The sequence below is a fragment of the Arachis ipaensis genome, chromosome B06, assembly GCF_000816755.2.
Source record: "Arachis ipaensis cultivar K30076 chromosome B06, Araip1.1, whole genome shotgun sequence".
In the NCBI taxonomy this organism is placed as follows: domain Eukaryota; kingdom Viridiplantae; phylum Streptophyta; class Magnoliopsida; order Fabales; family Fabaceae; genus Arachis; species Arachis ipaensis.
Genome location: NC_029790.2, coordinates 132,081,141 through 132,105,201, shown reverse-complemented (window position 1 = coordinate 132,105,201; position 24,061 = coordinate 132,081,141). Strand labels below are relative to the sequence as shown.

At 36.2% G+C, this 24,061-nt stretch overlaps 5 protein-coding genes and 1 long non-coding RNA gene across 6 annotated transcripts in view; 3 read left to right on the top strand and 3 right to left on the bottom strand.

Annotated features, from left to right (window-relative positions):
• LOC107605445 (ubiquitin carboxyl-terminal hydrolase 22) lies at positions 2,512–6,420 on the top strand. Its single transcript, XM_016307326.2, has 3 exons — positions 2,512–3,783; positions 4,673–4,791; positions 5,334–6,420. Exons 1-3 carry the CDS (start codon positions 2,993–2,995, stop codon positions 6,107–6,109), a joined length of 1,686 nt encoding a protein of 561 aa, XP_016162812.1. The 5' UTR covers positions 2,512–2,992; the 3' UTR covers positions 6,110–6,420.
• On the top strand, positions 7,586–11,875 carry LOC107605443 (probable folate-biopterin transporter 2). The gene is made up of 5 exons (XM_016307325.2): positions 7,586–8,510; positions 9,971–10,230; positions 10,334–10,429; positions 10,534–10,704; positions 11,105–11,875. The coding sequence occupies exons 1-5, from the start codon at positions 8,129–8,131 to the stop codon at positions 11,705–11,707; spliced, it is 1,512 nt and encodes a 503-aa protein (XP_016162811.1). The 5' UTR covers positions 7,586–8,128; the 3' UTR covers positions 11,708–11,875.
• Positions 12,049–14,099, bottom strand: LOC107648528 (L-type lectin-domain containing receptor kinase IX.1-like). Its single transcript, XM_016352354.2, has one exon. The coding sequence runs from the start codon at positions 14,074–14,076 to the stop codon at positions 12,088–12,090; it is 1,989 nt and encodes a 662-aa protein (XP_016207840.1). The 5' UTR covers positions 14,077–14,099; the 3' UTR covers positions 12,049–12,087.
• Positions 14,162–16,918, bottom strand: LOC107647685 (L-type lectin-domain containing receptor kinase IX.1-like). The gene has a single exon (XM_016351742.2). It carries the CDS (start codon positions 16,889–16,891, stop codon positions 14,933–14,935), a length of 1,959 nt encoding a protein of 652 aa, XP_016207228.1. The 5' UTR covers positions 16,892–16,918; the 3' UTR covers positions 14,162–14,932.
• Positions 17,289–19,951, bottom strand: LOC107648527 (L-type lectin-domain containing receptor kinase IX.1-like). The gene has a single exon (XM_016352353.2). It carries the CDS (start codon positions 19,263–19,265, stop codon positions 17,325–17,327), a length of 1,941 nt encoding a protein of 646 aa, XP_016207839.1. The 5' UTR covers positions 19,266–19,951; the 3' UTR covers positions 17,289–17,324.
• Positions 23,313–24,061, top strand: part of LOC107648532 — a 1,439-nt gene continuing 690 nt past the window's right edge. The window contains exon 1 of the long non-coding RNA XR_002349473.1: positions 23,313–23,722. This is a non-coding gene — a long non-coding RNA (uncharacterized LOC107648532). The remainder of the gene's footprint in view (positions 23,723–24,061) is intronic.

Below are 24,061 nucleotides of genomic sequence, written 5' to 3'. Positions count from 1 at the left end.
AAAGGAATAAAAGTTTAAAATTAAAAAAAATTAAAGTCTAAGATTTAAGATTTAGGGTTTAAAGTTTAAAATTAAGATTTTAAAGAATTAAAGTTTAAGATTTTAGGATTAAGGTTTAAAGAATTAAGAAAAACGTTTAAAGGTTTAAGGAATAAATATTAAGAGAAAGATTGAGGAATATTGAATTATTGAAATTAAAGAATTTGATTTTAAGCACGATCTCATAAGGAAGACAAAATGTAAGCTTAATTGAGATATCGTACATGAGACTTAGTGGGGACAGTGATATGTAATGCTCACTTGAGACTCGAATAATGAGATTTAGTGGGGATGACGATATATAACGCCCACTTGAGACCCGAAGGATAAGATTCAGTGGGGATGGTGATACATATTTTTCACTTGAGACTGAAAGGATGATTTCTCTATGAGGATGGCGGTACGTAACGCCAATCTTAAAAATATTGTCAGGCTACAGGCAATCAACTAACACATGAACTCATGACTTGTATAGGAATATACATGCATTATATTTATTTGCTGCATAACTTCTTTGATGATACTGCTATGTGTGTATTATGTTTGTTTGAGATTTTCTGAAATTTCATAATATGTCTGGGATGGATGATTTTGAATGTGTTTTTCTTTGGACTAAGAAGAAATGAATTGTTAATTTCAAAGAAGGTAAAACGAATATTATTGTGTGAAATTCTTACTAAGAACCCCCAAATTTTTACCCCTTTTCACCCCTTCAAATGGAGACGAGCGTAATATTTTATGAACTAGACCCTCCGTATATCTACGAAGATTCGATATTCGAGAGCTACTATGTTTTGGACACGGAATCTCGTATTCGTTTGTACGTACTCCGCAATAGACCCTTCTCACACCCTATAGATAGTCCTGAATTTGATCCGGATCAACCATACAACTTTTCTCTCTATTGACTACATCATGACAGTCATGGTCATCTGTTTCCTGGTCCACTGATTCATGCTCAACCTCAACATCAGGCGGCACCTGAGTCTGATGCAGGTGAAGGATACCTTTCAAATCCACCTCCGAATGCTGTCATACCTCTGATACCTCTGACACCACTATCCCCATCCGAGCACCTATAGGCACAGTTCGACCCACTAGGTAAAACTTTAGCAGGGTATACGCCAATGGACCTATATTGGAAGACAGGAGTAGCAATTCATCTGGTGGAGTACCTATTCCAGAGGAGTCAGAGGAAGAAGACCCAGAAGAGAATCTAGAAGAGGAGCTACCACAGTTTGGAGGTGATGTATCTATGGACGGATCGTAGAAAGGCCTATCGAATAACAATATTTGAGTTTAGTTTAGAAAACGTTAGATGATATTCTTTTTGCGATATTCTTGCTTAGTATTATTTAGTTTAATCTCTCTTTTTGTTGGTATACAGAAAAAAGTAGAAAAATCTAAGAGTACTAAACTAGTTTGGGCACCGATTAGGTGGCTTTTTGTATGGCTAGAGTCTGAAATGTTATATGTTCATATATGTATATATTTATCCTATGAGATGTATATTGACAGGGTCGTTAAATACTATACTAACGAATGAAAATATGCATATATATTTCCATTTATATTCATGTATGTATTGTTATTGACTTCTGTACGCTTGTGATGACAAATTGTTTAACAATTTTTTAAAAAAAAAAAATTACTTGTAAAATGTTAATACATTAACAACGAATTAGACTTATATAATAAATGTTAGTTAATAAATAGTAGGGTGATTCAGTAACGCTTAACTCTTTGTATGACCATAACATATTAAAAGTTGGATTGTTAAAGTGTCAGTCCGTGCATCATAGGAGGTAAAAGACTACCCGAGTGTAGCTGTGAATTTGTACTAGGTTTCGTTTTTAATTAATGAAAAAAAAAATGCATCAAGACATCAAGAGAAATTTTGTGTCTTTTTTTTTTTGACAACTAAAGAGCATATTCATTGGACAGTACAGTATTACTAGAGCCCCTGAATAGCATAACCCAAACACCAACAAATAGCCCACTAGAGAAACTACTAGAACAAAAACATAAAACAACCACAAGACCCACAAATCATAAGAAGACCAAGAAAGTCTTACCCTAAAAAAGAAGCATTGATACGCAACTATCTATCATCATAAGCTTGAAGCTTCATCGCCGACCCCTCAGATTTGTCTAGAATTCTTCCATTTCCTTCTTTATTCTAATTTAGATAATTACTTTTTACATAGTGCCAATTATGGTATATCTTACTTAATGGTTGGCAACACTACCACCACACTCTATTCAATAACTAAGGAATACTAATTCTTTTCTTCTATATATTAATCAATTGGATTGGATTTAATTTTTATATATTATTAATTCAATAACAATATTAATTCAATTGTTTCTTTATTAAAAATTTTATAAACACAGTTATTTAATTGGATGAAAATATAATTGCGAAAGTACCAATTTAACTCAATATGATCATTATTATATGAATGGATTACTGACTTACTGAGTCGGTTTCTCTTTTTCATTTTTCTTTTAATTCTTTTCTTCTTCTTTTTCTTTTTCCTTTTCTTTTTTTTATTTGTTTTTCTTTAATATGAAAAAGCAAAAGCATAGAAGCAATTTCATTTGGGTCTTCCCTTTCAGACTTGAGTTGTGATTATTTTTTTCAGATAAAGCAAAGCAATCTTTTGATAGATAGAAGCATGTTTTGTTCTTATGTTGTTACATCATAATTTATCATTTATCATCTTCCCTTACATGAACACTTTAACTACAAGTATTAATCAACATTAGAGTTTTTTTTTTCCCATTTTTTTTGGGGTCAGATTTTTTTCCCATCATCTTCATTCATTCTTTTCCGATCACATCATTCAGAGGCACCATAACAAACGCTTCAGTTTCTGCAACAACAACCACCTTAATTCTTGTCTTTTTCTGTTAGTCAATTCATTTTAACCTTTTCAAATCCATAAACGTTATGTTCCAAAGAAACCCTCCTTCTTCTTCTGCTTCTTCTTCATACACAAACCCACAACCTTGTCAGCACCTTGCTGATTACAAGTTCAAGCATGGCTTCAATGGCTACAAAGCCATTCAGAAGCTCCTTGTAACAACCCCAATTGGGAAAACCACTGTGAAGAAACCAAACACAAAAGTACCAAGATGCAGCTATGGTTACTGCAAAAATGCCTCTGAGGGAAGGTTCTATTTGTGCTTGATTTGTTCTTCATTCACTTGTTTGGATCACACCCCTTTGCACCCTCAATCTAATTCTGGTCATGATTTGTTTGTGGACATTGAAAGGGCTGAACTTTATTGTGGGGTGTGTAGTGATCAGATTTATGACCCTGATTTCGATCAAGTTGTTATGTCAACGCACTCATTTCCAAAAGGTTTTGTTGTTACTGAGAATGAGAGCATTGGCCAGAGATTGATCAAGAGGAGGAGAATGCTTCCTGAGGTTGTTTTTGGATTGGATTTGCAAAGAACAAAATTGAGGGATCTGAGGGAAAAATCATGTTATCCAATGGGTTTGAGGGGTTTGAACAATTTGGGTAGCACATGCTTCATGAATTCTGTGCTGCAGGCTTTGCTACATGCTCCTCCTTTTAGGGACTATTTCTTGAGTGGTGGACACCATTCCGAGACTTGTTCGAGAAGAACAACAATGGCTGATCGGATTTGTTTGATTTGTGATGTCAATGATATCTTTTCAGCTGTGTTTTCGGGAGATCGAAATCCGTATAGCCCTGCTCAGTTTCTATACAGGTCTGAAAGTTGTTATACATGTCACATATGTTCTTTTCCTCTTTAACCTTGTGTCGCCTTTATAAGTGGTTGAGGCAAAAAGAACTGTGATTTGGTCACAATCACAATATTGATATCTAAATATGTCTTTATTTGCAATTTAGTTTTTACTCTCAATAATAATGCACATCAATTGTCGTTATAAAAAACTTTTTTGATTAGAAAAGCTAACATCTTTTGCTTTCATTCTTAAATTACACTAGGCAAAGTGTGACTTTTAATTTCTAGTGAAGATAATTGTTGAGTGACATTTTTGAAGGATTTAATCTGTGCCTCAGCTTTATGTCTTTTGGTGCTTTTAGTTTTTAGAGTAAGCTATCAATTTAACATATGAAAGTTTGCAACATTAATCATTTGGCTCCCAAAATCCACTTAACAAACCCATGGTACCCAAAATAATGCACTCTGGTTGAAAAATTACCCTAAACTCACATAGGCACCGCTGTTAGAAGAAACAAAATCAAGATGAAATTTGCGGTGAATTTGTCAAGCAGTTTATACCTTTCAAGTATCATAATATTTCTTCACTTGTGAATGACTTAAGTTTGAAGATTTTGATTTGAGATGAATTTGTTTGATTAAGACATGAAGTGACAAAAGTAGCAAGTTCGACAGTGAAGGCATCTTTGACAAAAGCGAGCCTTTTTTTTATCACCTCTGACGAATGCTGTCAGCTCTAAACTTGATGCTTTTCATAGTAATAAGTTCGAAGTTAATGATGTGTTTATGTGAATCCTTTTGTAAAGTTTGTGGGAGCAACTTATACTCAAATTCAAAAATTTTATGATAACTTTGGTGCTCATATTCTTGTTTTCTTTCGAATGGTGAAACTTTTTGTTTTTGTTTCAAGCTGGTGGCAGCATTCAGCAAATTTAGCAAGTTATGAACAGCAAGATGCTCATGAGTTTTTCATTTCATTGTTAGACGCACTCCATGAGACTGGGGGAAAAACAAAGAATGGAAGCAGAGGTACTTTTACTGCATGTTTATGGAAACAAAGAATACAGTTCTGCACAATGTGAACTTGTGTGTTAATAACTGCAGTTATGTACATACTGATGTATTTTTGTCTGAAGAGCATGATTCATTTGTCATTGATTTTTGAAAATGAGTATGTTGGCCCTTGAGATTGCACTCTGATGGTCATTTTAGTCCCTCTATTATGAATCAACCAAGATATCACGTGCCCTGACCATTGGGCATGGGCATGTCACATGGCAATGCTAGCACATGTAACAAATCAGTGGATCTGTATATTGGAACTAAAATAATTGAGTGTGTGCAATCTCAAGTACCAAAATGCTAATTTTGAAATGTCAAGGATTAAAGTGAACTATGCTTAAAAGATAAAAAACCAGAGTGAAACTTTCCTGGTATACAGTGTGGATATATCTAAAGGTTTTCATATAAGTAGTACAGAGAAATAATAACAAAATGCAATCTTGTCTGATATCTCTGTCAGTTGTTATTTTTCGCCGAATATCACTATGTATGATTATTGTTTCTCACAGGTCATGGAGACTGCGAATGTATTGCTCATAGGGTATTTTCGGGGCTATTGAGATCAGATGTGACCTGTATGGCCTGTGGATTCACCTCAACAACCTTTGACCCTTGTATGGATATTTCCCTTGATTTGGACACTAATTTCTCTTTAGCTGAAAAGGGTAAAAAGCTGATCAAACAGAATGAGGAAGGCAGTATGTCTACGCTTTTTGGTTGTTTAGATTTGTTCACTCGACTCGAGAAGTTGGGGTCCGACCAGAAACTCTACTGCCAGAATTGTAAGGAAAGGCAGGATTCGTTGAAGCAAATGTCTATTGGCAAGCTTCCATTGGTACTTAGTCTACACGTGAAACGTTTCGAGCACTCCTTTGTTAAAAGGTCGTCAAGAAAAATAGATCAGTACCTACATTTTCCTTTTTCATTGGACATGACCCCATACTTGTCCTCCTCAATCCTCAGAGCCAGACACGGAAACAGAATTTTCACTTTTGGGGGCAATGAATCAGATATGTTTTCCAAGTATGAGATCTTTGCAGTTGTGACACATTCAGGGACGCTCGAGTCCGGTCATTATGTTTCCTTCGTGCGGTTAAGGAGGCGGTGGTACCGGTGTGACGATGCTTGGATTACCGAGGTTGATGAAGCGACAGTCAGAGCCTCGCAGTGTTATATGATTTTTTATGTGCAGAAAACACTCTACAGTAAAGCCGGCGAAGATCTTAGTCATGTGCCAAAGTCCCCTGAAAGAGATCTCTTTCTTCCTATTGTGGGGTGTTGCTAGAGAGACATTAAAGGGAGTTTCATCTTTCATGGCATCAGTTGATAGATTATAATGTGCATCTTCTGTACACTGAAGACAGCTTTATGCTCACTTGCTCATTGAAAGAACTCATTGTCTTCAGCAAGATGGATTCACAAATTCCATTGAGCATGTTAAAAATTTCAGATGATTAAAAGTATCCATGGAAGGAAATCGAATAGCTGCGTCGTGCGGAAATCTCATTTTGCAGTTTTGAAACTAAGATTAAGGAGACAGAACAGCAGAAACTCAACCCCCTTTAAATTTTTTAACAGCTATTCATGTTTTGCTTACTCAAATTCTTTGATTGCAGTTTAGTCATGTGCATTAACCAAACATACCCTTGTGCTTGAACACATTGCCATTGTTTGCATCTCCCTTTTGATGTGAGTGTGCAAATTATTCAAAAAGGTAGCATCTCTTAGTGCAAATGATACAGGGCTATTGTTGAATTATATTTGCTCCAATCTGAAGCCTTGGTGGTTAGTGATTGTGCGCTGCCAAGTTGTTCTCTCTTAAACTGGTTTCTGCCATTGAGTTTATAGTTTCATATGATTATTTTCTTGTATGTAACATTTGAGTTTCAAGTCCTTGTTTTCTATTTGCACCCCCTTGTCAAATACCATTTAGGAATAATTCCTAATTGTTATTTTTCCTAATATAAAATCATGTTAAAATTTGTATTATTGAATTGTCTCGTGAAAATTGAAAGGTGTAACATATCTGTGTCTGAGGATGTATAATCCTGACTTGACAAGTCAATTGCTAGCCGCCATGGCAAACAAGAAATTGAAAAATATGCTTAACAATTTCTTATTGTTAATACACCAAATGATAATTAATAAAACATGAGTTAAAATAATAAATATTTTAATCTTGTTAATAATTTCGGATATAAATTTTAAAACCGAAAGAGTTCTTTCATTTTTATTATGAGTGAGATTAAAAAGAAGAATTGAAATATGCTCAAATCCATGTATATAAGAACTAAAAGAAAAACGGGAATGAATCCTCTCCATTTTTTTTAACAATTGAGGGAGTAAAGTATGATTTTTCATCATTAATTTTATAAGTGGGATCAAGAATAAATATGAGAGAGGGAGCAATAAAGGGTTAGAAATCACACTTTACATTGTCAATTTTTTTTAACAATTGAGAGGATCCATTCCCAAGAAAAACGTAGATTCTTGTTTTTCCTACCTTCTTGGACGGAAAAAGAAAAACCGAAAACATCTATCAATACTAATTATTTTAGGTGCACATAACAAATCAATTACAACACATATTTATATACAAATACATAATAATTTTTTGGTATGCATATAATATTTTTTATTGCTTATTTACATCATTATATCATATATGTATTCCACTTTTTCCTTGCACAATTTTCACCTTAAATAAAAATTTAAACAAAGTCAACAGAACCTTGGAAGAATTAAGATATATGACACATTTTGACAATGAAAATGATGGAGCAAAGGGAAGGAAGAAGAAAAATTCTTAATATGAGCATTATGAAATTTACTATAATTTATCTGATTCTTCAAACATGGGAATAAAAAAAAGACCTTTTTGTTTTCTTAGAAGGTTACTAGTTACTACTTGTCTTGAATCTTATTATCGTTGTCCTTTTAGTTGCTTCAATATTTCACAAAAATAGTAGCCAATGGTACCCTTTTTGGCATTTTCCTTTCAATTGATACAAGTTGCTTCATTTAGTTCAAGTTTTGTTCCTTTTCTTTACTTTTCTTTTTCAACTACCTCTTGGTCCAGCCTATTGTTTACTTTTCAAAATTCCCCATTTTTCTTTGTTTTACGTGTAAAGTGATTCAAAACTGAAATCTAGGAAAGAGGAAGGAGAAAAAAAGTTCACCTAACACTTGCTAGATTGATAGATTGATAGCTTGATATAGAAAGTTCAATTTTTATTTGAGGGTTTTGTTTAGTTTCATGTTTCAAGTTTGGTAGTTGAGTCTATAACACAAAGGGTGCGTGATAATGCAAGAGGAGGAAACTAAGGAAGAAGAACCCTTTGCTGAATCTACAGAGGAAAATGAACAATTTCACCCAACAGAGGGTATTATTTGGGATTGGGTTTGCATTCCAATCAATTGGTTTAGAATGCTTTCAAGGGAAATGCATTGGAGCTTTGTGTTTGGTGTGGTTGTTGTTTATGGAATAAGCCAAGGACTTGGTGGTTCTCTTGCTGGTGTTGGAACAAAGTATTACATGAAAGATGTTCAGAAGGTGCAGCCATCTGAGGCACAGGTTTATGCTGGAATCACATCCATTCCTTGGATTGTTAAGCCTCTTTGGGGACTTCTCACTGATGTTATCCCCATTTTCGGCTACCGGAGGCGACCTTATTTCATTTTTGCTGGTATGTAATACATTGTGCAGATCTTTTCTTGATGATGTTTTCATAACTAGATATTATGACATTGTCTGACCTTCTAGTAGGATAAAACTTAGTTGTTGCTGTTGTTGTGTGTATACATATATATTTATCTTCTTTAGTTCAGATACATAATATTAGTTATGTGTTCAGCTGAATTCACGCTTTAAATATGAAGTTTAGATTGATTGTTCACTCTAGTATAGCTTTACTTAATTACTTCTTTTGTTGTTTTTATGTTTTTCCTGAATCTTGATCATTTTAAATGAACTTAATTGAATGCTAAATGTGTGCATGTTGTGACTTTTAATCAGTGTACATAGTTGAAGCTCGGTAGTAATAGATGAGGAGAACAGTAAATTAGATTTAGATGTTATGGGAGATTGAATCTTGGTAAAGCCATTTAGTTGTGGCACTTCTCAATTCTTTTGAATAATTTGATTTCAAGGAAAGGAAGTGGATTATGATCTTCATTTTTCTTCACAGTACGATAGTGCTATTGGGGATGGCATACCTTATTTCTGAAAAGTTAATCAGATAGTATCTCATAAGTCTTAATTGGGGACACTGAAATATTGGGCAGTGGCTCAGTGTGCTTCCGAGTTCTGAACCCGATCACCAGGAATCCAACTAGTTTGGCTTGAGGAACTTTTGTTGCCTCTCCCAGAATTGGTTTGTCCCATCATTGGGGATGAGCTTGCCTACCACTCAACCAACCCATAGTTGGTTTTAACTTTATAATATATAGTATTAGTATCAGTGGATAAACTTCTTATTATAGGAACCCATTAAGGACCATTTGGTATTACTAAAGAAAAGTTTGGGAGAAAATGCTAACTAAATTACCATTCTACCACAATGTAACCCGCCTACTACAAGGAATGTTTCCAATCATCTAATTAATCATAACCACCTACCTAATTGAACCAACCCAAAGTAATATGTATTTTGTAACTGACTGAATTGATCTTAGTTATCCTAACTATACTTTAACAAACTCTGATCTTCTTTTTGAGAACAACCTGGATGGGAAGATGAAGTAGTATATGAGGAACTAAGCAGTTTAGATACATGTTCATGTGCATACATTTTCATACTCTATTTAACTACAGAAAATGAATCACAACATTCTAGTCCTGTGAGTTGCAATGATATCATTTGAAGTATTTACCTTTCTCTGGTGAAATGAATTGTTGACATATTATATCCTTAGGAGTGGTATGATGCTGCCTCTAAGTTGGAATTTTACCACTAGCCTTAGTACAAGTTAGTTTCTCTTGTGACAACTTTAGAAGGGTTTACAACCATGAAATTTGCATCATGTGATTCTATTAACATGGTGCTTTACAGATATAAATGCTTCTTGCAAGGATTGGTGAAGAGACTGAGAATTTGGTTCATTACAATACATAACAATGTGATTTTCTGCTCCTCTCTGATTGCAGGTTTCTTAGGAGTAATTGCAATGCTTTTGTTGTCCTTGCATGAAAACCTGCATCTTGTGTTGGCACTTTTGTCATTAACAGCTGGAAGTGCTGGGGCGGCAATAGCAGATGTGACGATTGACGCCTGCGTGGCGCAGAACAGTATCGCTCATCCTTTACTTGCTGCTGATATTCAGAGTTTATGTGCCTTCAGTTCTTCTGTTGGAGCACTATTAGGATTCTCCATTAGTGGTATCTTTGTTCACCTTATAGGCCCTATGGTTAGCTCTTGCAACCTTTCATTTTTTAAAAATCAAATCCACAGTTTCTTCTTGTCTTTTGTGCACTTCATGACTTGTATTGTATTATGATCTTTCTTCATAGGGAGTGTTTGGTTTGATGACTATCCCATCTGGACTTCTAATCTTGCTTGGTTTTCTACTTGACGAGCCCCATATGCATGACTTTTCCTACAGACAGGTATAACATATCTCTATGTCTAAACTTCATTGCAAAAGTAATTTTGAGTATTTATGTCGTTCCATGGATAACATGGATAATCTGATTTCCCATGTTGTGTATAGGTGAACCAAAAGTTTATTGATGCTGGCAAGGCAATGTGGTCTACTTTGAAGAGCGAAAGTGTTTGGAGGCCTTGCTTATACATGTATTTATCACTTGCACTGAGTTTGAATATCCTTGAAGGAATGTTCTATTGGTATACAGATTCAAAGGGTGGACCAGCTTTCTCTGAGGTATTGTCATGACTACTCTTCCTATATGAAAAAAGTGATGCAATATCATTTTAAAAATCGACCTAATTAGTAAATAAAGAACAAAGTAGATATAATATATGTCTTGGAATCTTACAAAGTAATCAAATCTTTTTCTATTTAGTAATTAAGAGAAAGTTAAGGATGACAGCTTAGGAGGATAAATCATTTATGATAGGAAGAATTTCCACAAACATCACTAGTATTAAGTGAGAATTGTCTCCATCACTAGTATTAACTTAATAGGATAATTGAGAGATTAGATCCTTGTGCTCATTTATAGCTTCATTCTACCTAGTTTAATTAAAGTATCTTATTCCTGATATAATTCATTGCTTCTTGCTTGCTTGCCACTAATCTTTTCCTTTCATTTCCTATGCAGGAAAGTGTTGGTTTTATATTCTCCATCAGTTCAGTGGGATCCCTTTTGGGTGCAATACTTTACCAATATGCTCTAAAGGATTATGCATTCCGAGACGTTCTCTTCTGGACTCAGTTGCTGTACGGTCTATCGGGTATGCTTGATCTGGTTCTGGTCCTGAGATGGAACCTCAACTTTGGTATACCTGACTATTTCTTTGTTGTGATAGTCGAAAGCATAGCTCAAATGACAAGTAGGCTCAAATGGATGCCTATGCTTGTGCTTAGCTCAAAGCTTTGTCCCTCAGGTATTGAAGGCACCTTCTTTGCCTTGCTTATGTCTATTGATAATGTTGGAGTTCTATCATCATCATGGGCTGGAGGATTTGTGCTCCATATATTTAAGATCACAAGAACACGGTTCGAAAACCTTTGGTTAGCTATTTTGATACGGAATGTTCTGAGACTCAGTCCTCTTTGCATGCTGTTTTTGGTGCCTAGAGCTGATCGGAATGCTCTGATTCTTCCACATGAAAGCTTAGACTCCAAGGTAGCTATTGACCACTCTTTAGAATCCAAGAATGTTGAACTAGTGTCTCTAGTAAGCAGTGTTGAAGGTAAATAGACCAAGTACTCTTACCTTCTCTCAGTTAGTTAGATTCTCGCATTAGGATACATGAAAATACCAAGCTATTGATGCTTGAAATTGTGGAGAGATTGTGGCATGAGATTGACAAAAGGTTAAAATGTCTCTGTTGTTCGAGTTTAATTATTTTTAAATATTTTTCTGTCATATAACTTGTGCCACAGATTTATAACCAAATTAACAAAAGCAATTTAAGTTTCACGTGAAATATTTTATTTCTGCTTAGAAAATAGACAATATTGTATAGCCACTTGAAAATTTCATCCTTAAATCAAAGGGACTTGCTATAAAACATAGCTCTCACTAACCCATAAAACTTGCTTTACCAAATTGATTAATTAAATTTCTTTTACATAAAACTAACGTCCATCATTGACAAGGCTATTTGTGATGGGTGATGATTGAGAAGAATTTCTAAAATTCTCCATGGTTGGTTGAAGAGGATGATCATGCATATCATGTGGAAGTGCAGGTAGCGGCGATTCAAGCTGAAGAACCTTGATCACTTGTGCTGCTTTCGGCCTTTCCTTGGCATTCGGGTTGGTACACCATAGTCCTACTATAAGCAAGCATGTCATTTGAAGTTCATCAAAATTCTTGTTCAATCCTTCATCAGCAACATTCAGAATATTCCCTTCCACATAGAGTTGCCATACCCACTTTACTAGAGGAATATGATATTCTCCATCTTGGTAAGTCTTCCTTCCACATGCAATTTCCAAAGCTACAATCCCAAAACTATATATGTCTGATTCTTTGCTAGCCCTTCCTCCATTGAGATATTCTGGTGCCAAGTACCCATATGTCCCTACAACTCCTGTCCTTTGAGTCTTCAATCTTGGGTCTACCAATTTTGCCATGCCAAAATCACAAAGCTTGGTGCTAAAATCTGTGTCCAATAGAATGTTAGCAGACTTAATATCTCTATGAAGAACACATTGTTCTGCATCTTCATGAAGATAATGAAGTGCCGTGGCCACACCTAAAGCTATCTTATACCTTGCATCCCAAGGCAAAGCTCTTCTATTTCCAAAGAGATGAGTGTCTAGGCTTCCATTAGGCATGTACTCAAAAACTAGGAAGAACTCTTGTTTGTTGTGGCACCACCCTATGAATTGCACCAAGTTTCTGTGTATAAGACGGCTTATTATCTTCACTTCATTGATGAATATTTTCTCGCCTCCTTGAATATCAGCGAAAATCCTCTTAACTGCGACCGCACGTCCTGAGTGACTTAGAAAACCTTTGTAAACTTGACTTGATCCTCCACTTCCAAGCTTTCTATCATTTGAGAACTCATTGGTAGCTTGAGCTAATTCCTTGTACTCGAATCTTCTAGGTAGTGATGCTTCGTCCAAGTCATTGGCGACTACTTTGTATCTGCTGTTGCCATCATCATGTAGAAGCTTGGCAATTCTTTTCTTGATAAGACAAACACATACCATAAGCACCAAGACAATTATTGAGCAAGTCATTGCAACAATTTCTATGATCCTTTTTTGCCTCTTCTTTCTGTTTACCTCAGAATCGGTGGAATCCAAAGTTGAGTTGAATTCCCAAGAATGAATGTTGTGTTGTGTTTTCGAGCGGCGGCCAGTTGCAGCTGAGAATCCAACTGTCACATACTCTGGTAGGATTTCAGAGAGGTCAATCTCACAAGACAGAGTATGGGTGCTAGCTCCATCGAAAGACCAAGACACAAGAAGGTTTTTGGTAGAAGAATTATAGGTAATTAAAGCATGACCTTGTTTCCCATTGTTTCCTTCAATATCAAACTTAGTATAATTGATGGATTTGAGGGAATTTTTGTTGATCCCAACATGTTGCTCTAGATCTAGAGGATCATAATCTTTATTTTGGTATGTGTCAAATTCCACCATAAACATTTGATTTTGGGGTATGCCAAAATGTGTGGAAAGGTTGAATAGTCCAAAATTGCCACCGGCTGAGTTGGGTGGAGTTGTGAAACTCAAAGGAGCCATGTGGAAGGCAAAGCCATCAGCAAGTACACTACTATTGGATTCTGATCCGTGAATAGTGAATGTAAAAGAGGTTGTGAAGTCTGTGAGAACCTTAGTGGATGAATCCCAAAGGTGGAAAGGCTGGCCATAAATGGTTCTTCCAGTTCGATAGAAGTCATAACTGGTGAGCTCTATGAACCCGTTGTTGGCAACTTTAGCATCACCTTCATATGCCATATCTTTTCTTGCATTCTCAACAGAACTGAAATTTATTATATTGAAATGTAATGGGTCAACATTTGAAGGGAAAATGGTAAGAAGAAGCAGAAGCAGAGAAGAAACCATTGTGCAGTTATGTAAGTGGAAACAGACTAAAGTAGCTAACATGTTTGATCATAATTTGGAAACAGTGTTGATCTGTAATATCCATAAGCAATGGATGATTTATAAGCTTTTGGGTAAGGAAATGCAAAAAATAGAAAAGCAGATACAAAGCATCCAAGTGGAAGATTAATATGCTAATAAGCCAAAACTAGATGCCAACAAGGTTGAGACAAAAATGCTTTCATGGGGAAGACTTTAAGATAGTCAATGATAAATCCCAAATATATTATTAATCATTGATGTGTCCTTTTTTTCTCCTTTAGATTAACACAGGTCAACAGAATATGGAGTATGTAATAGAGAAAAGATTAAAGTTTCAGTGTTTAAAGGTTCGATAACCTTTGGTTAGCTATTTTGATTCGGAATATTCTGAGACTCAGTCTGCTTTGCTTGCTGTTTTTGCTGCCTAGAGCTGATCCGAATGGTCTGATTCATCCAAGGGAAAGCTTAGACTCCAAGGTAGCTATTGATCACTCTCTAGAATCCAAGAATGTTGAATTAGTGTCTCTAGTAAGCAGTGTTGAAGGTAAATAGACCGAGCACTCTTACCTTCTCTTAGTTAGTTAGATTCTCACATTAGGATACATGAAAATACCAAGCTATTGATGCTTGAAATTGTGGAGAGATTGTGGTATGAAATTGACAAAAGGTTAAAACGTCTCTGTTATTGGAGTTTTTAATTATTTTTAAATATTTTTTTATCATATAACTTGTGCCACGGATTTATAACCACATTAGCAAAAGCAATTTCATTTTCAAGTGAAATATCTTATCTCGTCTTAGAAAAATAGACAATATTGTATAGCCACTTGAAAACTAGCTGCACCAAATTGATTAATTCAATTTCTTTTACATGAAACTAACGTCCATCATTGACAAGGCTATTTGTGATGGGTGATGATTGAGAAGAATTTCTAAAATTCTCCATGGTTGGTCGAAGGCGATGATCATGCATATCATGTGGAAGTGCAGGTAGTGGTGATTCAAGCTGAAGAACCTTGATCACTTGTGCTGCTTTTGGCCTTTCCTTGTCATTTGGGTTGGTACACCATAGTCCCACTATAAGCAAGCATGTCATTTGAAGTTCATCAAAATTCTTGTTCAATCCTTCATCAGCAACATTCAGAATATTCCCTTCCACATAGAGTTGCCATACCCACTTTACTAGAGGAATATGATATTCTCCATCTTGGTAAGTCTTCCTTCCACATGCAATTTCCAAAGCTACAATCCCAAAACTATATATATCTGATTCTTTGCTAGCCCTTCCTCCATTGAGATATTCTGGTGCCAAGTACCCATATGTCCCTACAACTCCTGTCCTTTGAGTCTTCAATGTCGGGTCTACTAACTTCGCCATCCCAAAGTCGCCAAGCTTAGTGCTGAAATCTGTGTCCAACAAAACATTAGCTGACTTAATATCTCTATGCAGTACACATTGTTCTGCATCCTCATGAAGGTAATGAAGTGCTGTGGCAATGCCTAGTGCCATCTTGTACCTTACATCCCAAGCCAAAGTTCTTCTACTGCCAAAGAGGTGCGTATCGAGGCTTCCATTAGGCATGTACTCGAAAACTAATAAGAACTCTTGTTGCTCATGACACCACCCTATGAATTGTACCAGATTTCTATGTATAAGGCGACTTATAATCTTCACCTCATTGATGAATATTTTCTCAGAGTTTTGAAAGTCAGCGAAAATCTTTTTCACAGCGACAAAACGTCCTAAATCTTTTAGGAATCCTTTGTAAACTTCACCAGAGCCTCCTCTTCCAAGCCTTTTATCTTTTGAGAAACCATCAGTGGCTGCAGCTAATTCTCTGTAATCAAATCTTCTAGGTATAGATGCTTTGCCAAGATCTGAAGTCACCAATGTGCCTCCAAGATCATCATCTCGAACTTGCTTGGTTCTTCTCTTCTTGATGATTATGGTCAACCAATAGACACTACCTATCACCAGCACTAAAAAAATTGAAGCAGCTACTGCAACTATAACCATTTTTTGCTTCTTCTTCTTCTTCTTTTTGTTTACCTCAGAATCCATGGACTCCAAAGTTGACATGAAATTCCAAGAATGAATAACATTTCGCTCAAACTCTAAAGGGCCAGTTGCAGCTGAAAATCCAACCGTCACATACTCTGGTAAGATTCCCCTAAGGTCAATCTCATAGGACAATGTGTTGGTGCTAGTAGCATTGAAAAACCAAGACACATTAAGGATCTTGGTGGAAGAATTATAAGTAATCAAAGCATGAGTTTTCTTGCCAATGTTGTCTTCAAAATCATACCAAGCATAGGTTAAGGATTTGAGAGAGTTGCTGTTGATCCCAACATGACGTTCACCGGGATCATACTCAGGATTTATAAATGTGTCAAATTCCACCATAAAAACATGATTTTGTACTACACCATATTGTGTTGTTGAGTTGAAGAGTCCAAGAGCGCCACCATATGAGTTGGGTGGAATTTGGTAGCCAAGAGGTGCCATGTAGAAGGCAAAGCCGTCGGCGGTTTTGTTAGTTGGCTGAGAAATGGTGAATGAGAAAGCGGTTGAGAAGTCGGTGAGAGCCTTGGTTGATGAGTCCCAAAGGTGCAAAGGTTCGTTATAGACTGCGTGTCCAACTCGATTGATGTCATTTATGTTCAGCTCTATGGACCCTTCAAAAGGTATGGCATCACCTTCATATGATACCATATTGTCCTTTTCATTGAAGCTATCTATATTAAAGTGTAGTGAGTGAACTATTGAAGGGGAAAGGGTGAAAAGAAGAAGAAAAACAATGTTATGGGAGTGGAAACAGACTAAAGTAGCTAACATGTTTGATCATAACCTGGAAACAGGGTTGATCTGTAATATCCATATGCATTGGCTGATTTATAAGCTTATTGGTAAGGAAATGCAAAAATTAGAAAAGCAGGTACAGCATCCAAGTGGAAGATTAATAAGCTAATAAGCCAAAAACTAGATGCCAACAAGGTTGTTACAAAAATGTTTTCATGGGAAAGACTTTAAGGTAGTCAATGATAAATCTCCATTATTATATTATTAATCATTGATGTGTCCCTTTTTTTTTTCCTTATATAAACACAGGTCAACCAAAATATAGAGTATGCAATCGAGAAAAAGGTTATAGTGTCACTGTTATTGGAGTTTTTATTTATTTATTATATTTAAATATAAGTTGTACCACCGATTTATATTAACCAAAGCAATTTCATTTCAAGTGAAATATCTTATCTCTGCTTAGACACTAACGTCCATCAATAACAAGGCTATTGCTGATGGATGATGATTGAAAAGAAGTTCTAAACTTCACCATGGTTGGTTGAAGAGGATGATCATGCATATCATGTTGAAGCTCAGGTAGCGGCGATTCAAGTTGAAGAACCTTGATCACTTGTGCTGCTTTCGGCCTTTCCTTGTCATTCGGGTTGGTACACCATAGTCCCACAATTAGCAAGCATGTCATTTGAAGTTCATCAAAATTATTGTTCAATCCTTCATCAGCAACATTCAGAATATTCCCTTCCACATAGAGTTGCCATACCCACTTCACTAGAGGAATATGATATTCTCCATCTTGGTAAGTCTTCCTTCCACATGCAATTTCCAAAGCTACAATCCCAAAACTATATATGTCTGATTCTTTGCTAGCCCTTCCTCCATTGAGATATTCTGGTGCCAAGTACCCATATGTCCCTACAACTCCTGTCCTTTGAGTCTTCAATCTTGGGTCTACCAATTTTGCCATGCCAAAATCACAAAGCTTGGTGCTAAAATCTGTGTCCAATAGAATGTTAGCAGACTTAATATCTCTATGAAGCACACATTGTTCTGCATCTTCATGAAGATAATGAAGCGCCGTGGCCACACCTAAAGCTATCTTGTACCTTGCATCCCAAGGCAGAGCTCTTCTTGTTCCAAAGAGATAAGTGTCTAGGCTTCCATTAGGCATGTACTCGAAAACTAGGAAGAACTCTTGTTTGTTGTGGCACCACCCTATGAATTGCACCAAGTTTCTGTGTATAAGACGGCTTATTATCTTCACTTCATTGATGAATATTTTCTCACCTCCTTGAATATCAGCGAAAATCCTCTTCACTGCGACTGCACGTCCTGAGTGACTTAGAAAACCTTTGTAAACTTGACTTGATCCTCCACTTCCAAGCTTTCTATCATTTGAGAACTCATTGGTGGCTTGAACTAGTTCCTTGTACTTGAATCTTCTAGGTAGTGATGCTTCGTCCAAGTCATTGGCGACTGATACTTGATCATCATGTAGAAGCTTGGCAATTCTTTTCTTGATAAGACAAACACATACCATAAGCACCAATACAATTATTGAGCAAGTCAGTGCAACAATTTCTATGATCCTTTTTTGCCTCTTCTTTCTGTTTACCTCAGAATCGGTGGAATCCAAAGTTGAATTGAATTCCCAAGAATGAATGTTGTGTTGTGTGTTCGAGCGGTGGCCAGTTGCAGCTGAGAATCCAACTGTCACATACTCTGGTAGGATTTTGGAGAGGTCAATCTCACAAGACAGAGTATGAGTGCTAGCTCCATTGAAAGACCAAGACACAACAAGGTTCTTGGTAGAAGAATTATAGGTAATTAAAGCATGACCTTGTTTCCCAATGTTTCCTTCAATATCAAACTTAGTATACTTGATGGATTTGACAGAATTTTCGTTGATCCCAACATGGTGCTCTAGCTCTAGAGGATCATAATCTTTATTTTGGAATGTGTCAAATTCCACCATAAACATTTGATTTTGGGGTATGCCAAAATGTGTGGAAAGGTTGAATAGTCCAAAATTGCCACCAGCTGAGTTGGGTGGAGTTGTGAAATTCAAAGGAGCCATGTGGAAGGCAAATCCATCAGCAAGTACATTATAATCACTGCTATTGGATTCTGGTCCTTGAATAGTGAATCTAAAGGAGGTTGTGAAGTCTGTGAGAATCTTAGAGGATGAATCCCAAAGGTGCAAAGGCTGGCTGTAAACGGCTCGGCCGGTTCGATAGTAGTCATACCTGTTGAGCTCTATGAACCCGTTGGCAACTTTGGCATCACCTTCATATGCCATATCTTTGCTTGCACTCTCAACATCACTGAAATCTGTTATATTGAAATGTAATGGGTGAACATTTGAAGGGAAAAGGGTAAGAAGAAGCAAAAGCAGAGAAGAAACCATTGTGCAATCAATAATATTGAAGAGTGGAAACAGGCTTTGTGGATAACATGGCAGATTAGAACTTTAAAACATGGTGGATCATTCATTGATGTACATTGTAACAATCACAAGATGCAATTAACAATTATATCAAAATCAACCACTCATATAGAATATATATTGAAAATAAGTTAAACGAAACGTATATTTATATATGAATACTTTATGATTGGTTTTTTTTACGTGCATGTAGCACTTTTGTGAAACTAAAGCCAAAGTTTAAAACAAGAAGTGGATATAATACTTTCTAACATAGTGAAGCAAATCGATGAAAACTAAGGTTGACTAATAATTAATGATTGGTCTCATTTTTCTTTTTATTTTATGGTACATAATAAAAGATTAATCACAACGAACCAACAAAGTTGCGATTGGACTTAGGCTGTTTTCCCTTTTATAGAAATTGTCATCCCTTTTAATTTGACACATTATTCTGCATAAATAACCAAAGCACAACCTTACCTTGTTTTGCAATGTTGCCTTCAATAACAAACAACATATTTGATTGACATGAGGGAGTTGATGATCCCAACATGTTTAGATATACCATATGTTATGAGTATCGCAGGATCAACACCTAAAAAAAAAAATCTTATAAGACTTTGGACTCTTCTATCATATAAACTAGTTTTTACGGTGATAATTCTCCTAAAGTCATGTAAATTCGAGTTATCTGAATACAGGCCTAAAAGGTTGCAGACCTCCTTGGCACTAGGGCACTCCCGAAGACAATGAAGAATTTATTCAGAACCATTCTGACATCGATGATAGGTGCTAGATAAAGCTAAACCACGACCCAAACGAAACTCTGTCGTAGGAATAGCATTATGAAGACTGAGCCAAATCAAGAACTTGTACTTCTCAGGAATATGCAGTTGCCATACCCACAACCAATTATCATGCTCATTCCAGTCAAACTTTCTTTTGGCTAGCCAACTGTACCCACTCCTAGCTGAGTAAAGTCTAGAAGATGCCACACCCCACGACCAACCCGAACTCTCTCCAGCATTCAAATCCGGATTATAAGCATTCAAACGTTGTTTGACATCTTCTAGAATGATAGAGAAAATATCATGGAGATTCCATTGACCATCTTTCCAAACGTCTCTAATAGTTAAATCAGAGTCAGATATATGTACAAAAGGGACATCTTGAGCAATTGGACCCTCAATACTCCAATTGTCAAACCAAAAAGATTGATCAAGTGACCCAACGCACCAAGAGAAGGCATCCTTAAGAGCACCAAAAGCCTTTGAGATACTCTTCCAAACATGAGAAGCATTGCAAGGGACAGGGCCATCTAAAACTCCCTCATTCCTCATATACTTCGCCCTCAATAGAGCAACCCAAGGCTTGTCCTGACAATAAAAAAGTTGCCACACCAATTTACCAAGTAAAGATATATTAACACACGCAGGATCTCTAACACTCAGGCCACCAAATTTTTTTGGAGTGATCACGGTCCTCCAATTAACAAGAGAAAGACCTTTACCATCAACTTGACCCTTCCAAAGGAACTGTCTCATCATAGATTCACTTTCATGCCAGATGCCTTGCAAAAAATGTTAAGAGAATGCATGACCATTTGGACCTGACTCTTTGTAGCCTGACAGAAGAGTAAGAGATCATCTGCAAACATCAAATGAGAAAATTTTGGGCCATCCCTAGTGACAGAAACTGGTTTCCACACACCCTCGACCACCTTATGAGATATATAGCAAGCAAGTCTTTCCATATAAAGCACAAATAAGTAAGGAGACATTGGATCGCCCTGTCTAAGCCCCCTTCTAGGAGCAAAACTATCCAATCTATTCCCATTCCACATAATAGAAAGAGATGATGCACGGACACAAGTCATAATCAAATTAACAGTGATGATAGGAAAACTAAAAGCAATGAGAGTACTCTCCAAAAACCTCCAATCCACCCTATCATAAGCTTTTTCAAGATCAATTTTAAAAGCAAGAGTACCTTTCTTGGATTTTGTGTGCTTCATAAAATTTAGAATTTCTTGGGCCACAATAATATTATCAGGAGCACCACGACCCGGAATAAAACCTCCTTGTAAAGGACTAACAATATCTGGAAGAAAAGGCCGAAGTCGGTTAGTCAATACTTTTGTGATAATTTTATAAACAACATTACATAAGCTAATAGGCCTGAAATCCTTCATAAAGGTAGGGTTATCAATTTTAGGAATAAGCACAATCAGAGTTTTCATGATGCTAGGATTTAAGAACTCTCCCAAAAAAGCGCTCCGGACAATATTCCAAATCTCAGTGCCTACTATCTCCCAATATTCTTTAAAAAAATAAGCTTGAAAGCCATCTGGACCAGGAGCCTTAAAAGGGCTCATACTAAATACTGCTGACTTGACTTCCGCAAAAGAGACAGGGTCAATTAACCTAGCACAAGCCTCAGTACTTAGTGTGGGCATCGGAACATCCCCTAAACAATCAACATCAACCTCTTCTGTTGTACCAAAGAGATTCTTGTAAAAAGAGAGAGCTTCTTCCTGGAGAATATCTGGATCAGTAGACCAAGACCCATCTCTAACATATAATCCATGTACTCTATTATGATTTCTACGTACCAAAGTCTGAAGATGAAAGAATTTAGTGTTTCTATCCCCATACTTGACCCACTGCTCTCTAGATTTCTGGTACCAAAAAAGTTCCTCTTGCAACAAAAGCCTATTGTAATCTTCCCTCAGTTCAACTTCTTTAATTTTCAGAGATAACACATCGGTAACCTCCAAACGCCGTTGAATCTGATCAATCTGATATTCCAAAAAAAGTTCCAGCTTATTTTTTCGCACAAAAATATTTCAAAAAATCTTTGAGTTGAAGTCCAAAGAAGCCTGTTGAACCATCTTAAGCCTTTCGGTAACGCCTCCAAACTCTTGATTCCAAGCCTTACTAATAACATGTTTATAAGAAGGATGTGTTGCCCACGCAGCTTGAAACCTAAAAGGACGTGAACCTTTCACTCTGGGACTACCATGACAACGAACTAAAATAGGACAATGATCAGAATGAAGCCTGCTAAGAATTTCAGAATAACCCTCAGGAAACATTGTCATCCACGCCTCATTAACTATAGCTCTATCCAACCTTTTAGCCAAGTCCCTGCCAGCCTGAACTGCTCTATACCAAGTATATCTCCTACCAGTCACTTTAAGATCAAAGAGCTCACAGTCATCTAGAGTAGTTTCTCGCTCCTCAGCTACATCAAACTTCACAAGAAAGTAGTCAAATCCCACGTCCAATAAATCAAAACCTCCCTTAATCCTCCATACCGTTCGGAGTTTATGAGACAATGCAGTGTAGCTATAATGTTTACCTAGCACCTTAATCACTATAGCATCATTATAAGGTTCTGCCAAGCAATTCTTAGCTTCTTGGGTAAACGTGACACTCGGTGGCAAGAGATCTCCTTGCTTCCCAGAAACTACCGCAATGTTATCTCCCGATAAAGTTTCAACAAGTGAAAAAGCTTTAGCAATCTTGGAACCCACAACTTTGTCCCTGAAAGAAACCTTCAAAGGCTTAGAAACCTCTCCCGAAATATGATCCTCCTTTTCCCCTGATGCAATCCCTCCCCCGCTCTCCCCCTTATCTCTTCCGCCGATATTACCGGCTGCCTCACCGTGTTTCACCCTCAAAGTCTCTTCCCCGCTTACTCCACCGCTCATCTTCGATTTTCAAAATTGTACAGAGTACACTATATTCTTGGTTTAGGAATGTGTTAATATATATTTTATATTTAGAACCGTGTTGCATAATCATATCCAATTTATCTATCTATCTTTTTATAATTTATAAAAATTGATACCAATCTTATATATAATGAATTTTAGCCATTTTGCTTTTTCTAATGATGTCACATCTCTCATATAAATTTAATTGAGATAATAAACTAATCTAAAACAGCACTACTTTGCTACAACGAGAAGTTCTTTAATTTATATTGGTGATTTTGCATCTTTTAGTTTGAGGAGGGGGTACAAATTAAACTAATAAGCGAGGAATATCCTAAGTCTAAAATCATATTTCATATAATAATATCAGGCGAGATTTTAAGTCTCTATAAAAATCTGGCCTGGTCTGCAAAAACTTGTGATTCCAAATAAAAACTAAGAGATGAGAGAGAGAGATATGGCTAAGAGCATTGTGAGAAATGCAATTGTAATAATGTTGATAACTGAAATGGTTATTTGTTCAGTTAATGCGAAATTTGATAATACAATTCCTGAAGAAGAAAGAAGTTGGAGTCCATATTATTATATTGCATTTGATGCGAAGGAGTGTATAAGCAAGTGCTGGAGTCAGTATCCCTATATATCAAGGAAGTTAAGGGAATGCCTTACTTATTGCTATGATCAGGTCGGTGGCACTGACTAATAGTACCTATTAATGGTAAGCATCTAACTTCTTTTTTTTGTTTAAAAAGTAAAAAGTAAAAACCAATTTAATGCTTTAATTTAGTTAGTAAAAGATACTGATATCAGTAATATGAGTCAAGTTTTTTTTAAGAATTTCAAAACATTAATTTCTAAAAAATAATTTTAAATTGATTTGTCAAGTGCTATGATGCACGGACACTGACACGGATACGGGACACGACGATACGTACATTTTAAAATCTTATAAGATATGGGGACACATATATATAAAATATAAAAAGTATTTTTTTAGATAAATCGTAATGATATTTTAATATTTTATTGATATTAAAATATAAATTAATTTTTTAAT

Coding starts and splice junctions, on each gene's coding strand:
- LOC107647685 (XM_016351742.2), bottom strand. CDS start 16,891: ATGTTAGCTACTTTAGTCTGTTTCCACTCCCATAACATTGTTTTTCTT.
- LOC107605445 (XM_016307326.2), top strand. CDS start 2,993: ATGTTCCAAAGAAACCCTCCTTCTTCTTCTGCTTCTTCTTCATACACA. Junction 3,784..4,672: donor CCTGCTCAGTTTCTATACAG/GTCTGAAAGTTG, acceptor TTTTGTTTCAAG/CTGGTGGCAGCATTCAGCAA. Junction 4,792..5,333: donor AACAAAGAATGGAAGCAGAG/GTACTTTTACTG, acceptor TGTTTCTCACAG/GTCATGGAGACTGCGAATGT.
- LOC107648527 (XM_016352353.2), bottom strand. CDS start 19,265: ATGGTTTCTTCTCTGCTTTTGCTTCTTCTTACCCTTTTCCCTTCAAAT.
- LOC107648528 (XM_016352354.2), bottom strand. CDS start 14,076: ATGTTAGCTACTTTAGTCTGTTTCCACTTACATAACTGCACAATGGTT.
- LOC107605443 (XM_016307325.2), top strand. CDS start 8,129: ATGCAAGAGGAGGAAACTAAGGAAGAAGAACCCTTTGCTGAATCTACA. Junction 8,511..9,970: donor ACCTTATTTCATTTTTGCTG/GTATGTAATACA, acceptor CTCTGATTGCAG/GTTTCTTAGGAGTAATTGCA. Junction 10,231..10,333: donor TTCACCTTATAGGCCCTATG/GTTAGCTCTTGC, acceptor CTTTCTTCATAG/GGAGTGTTTGGTTTGATGAC.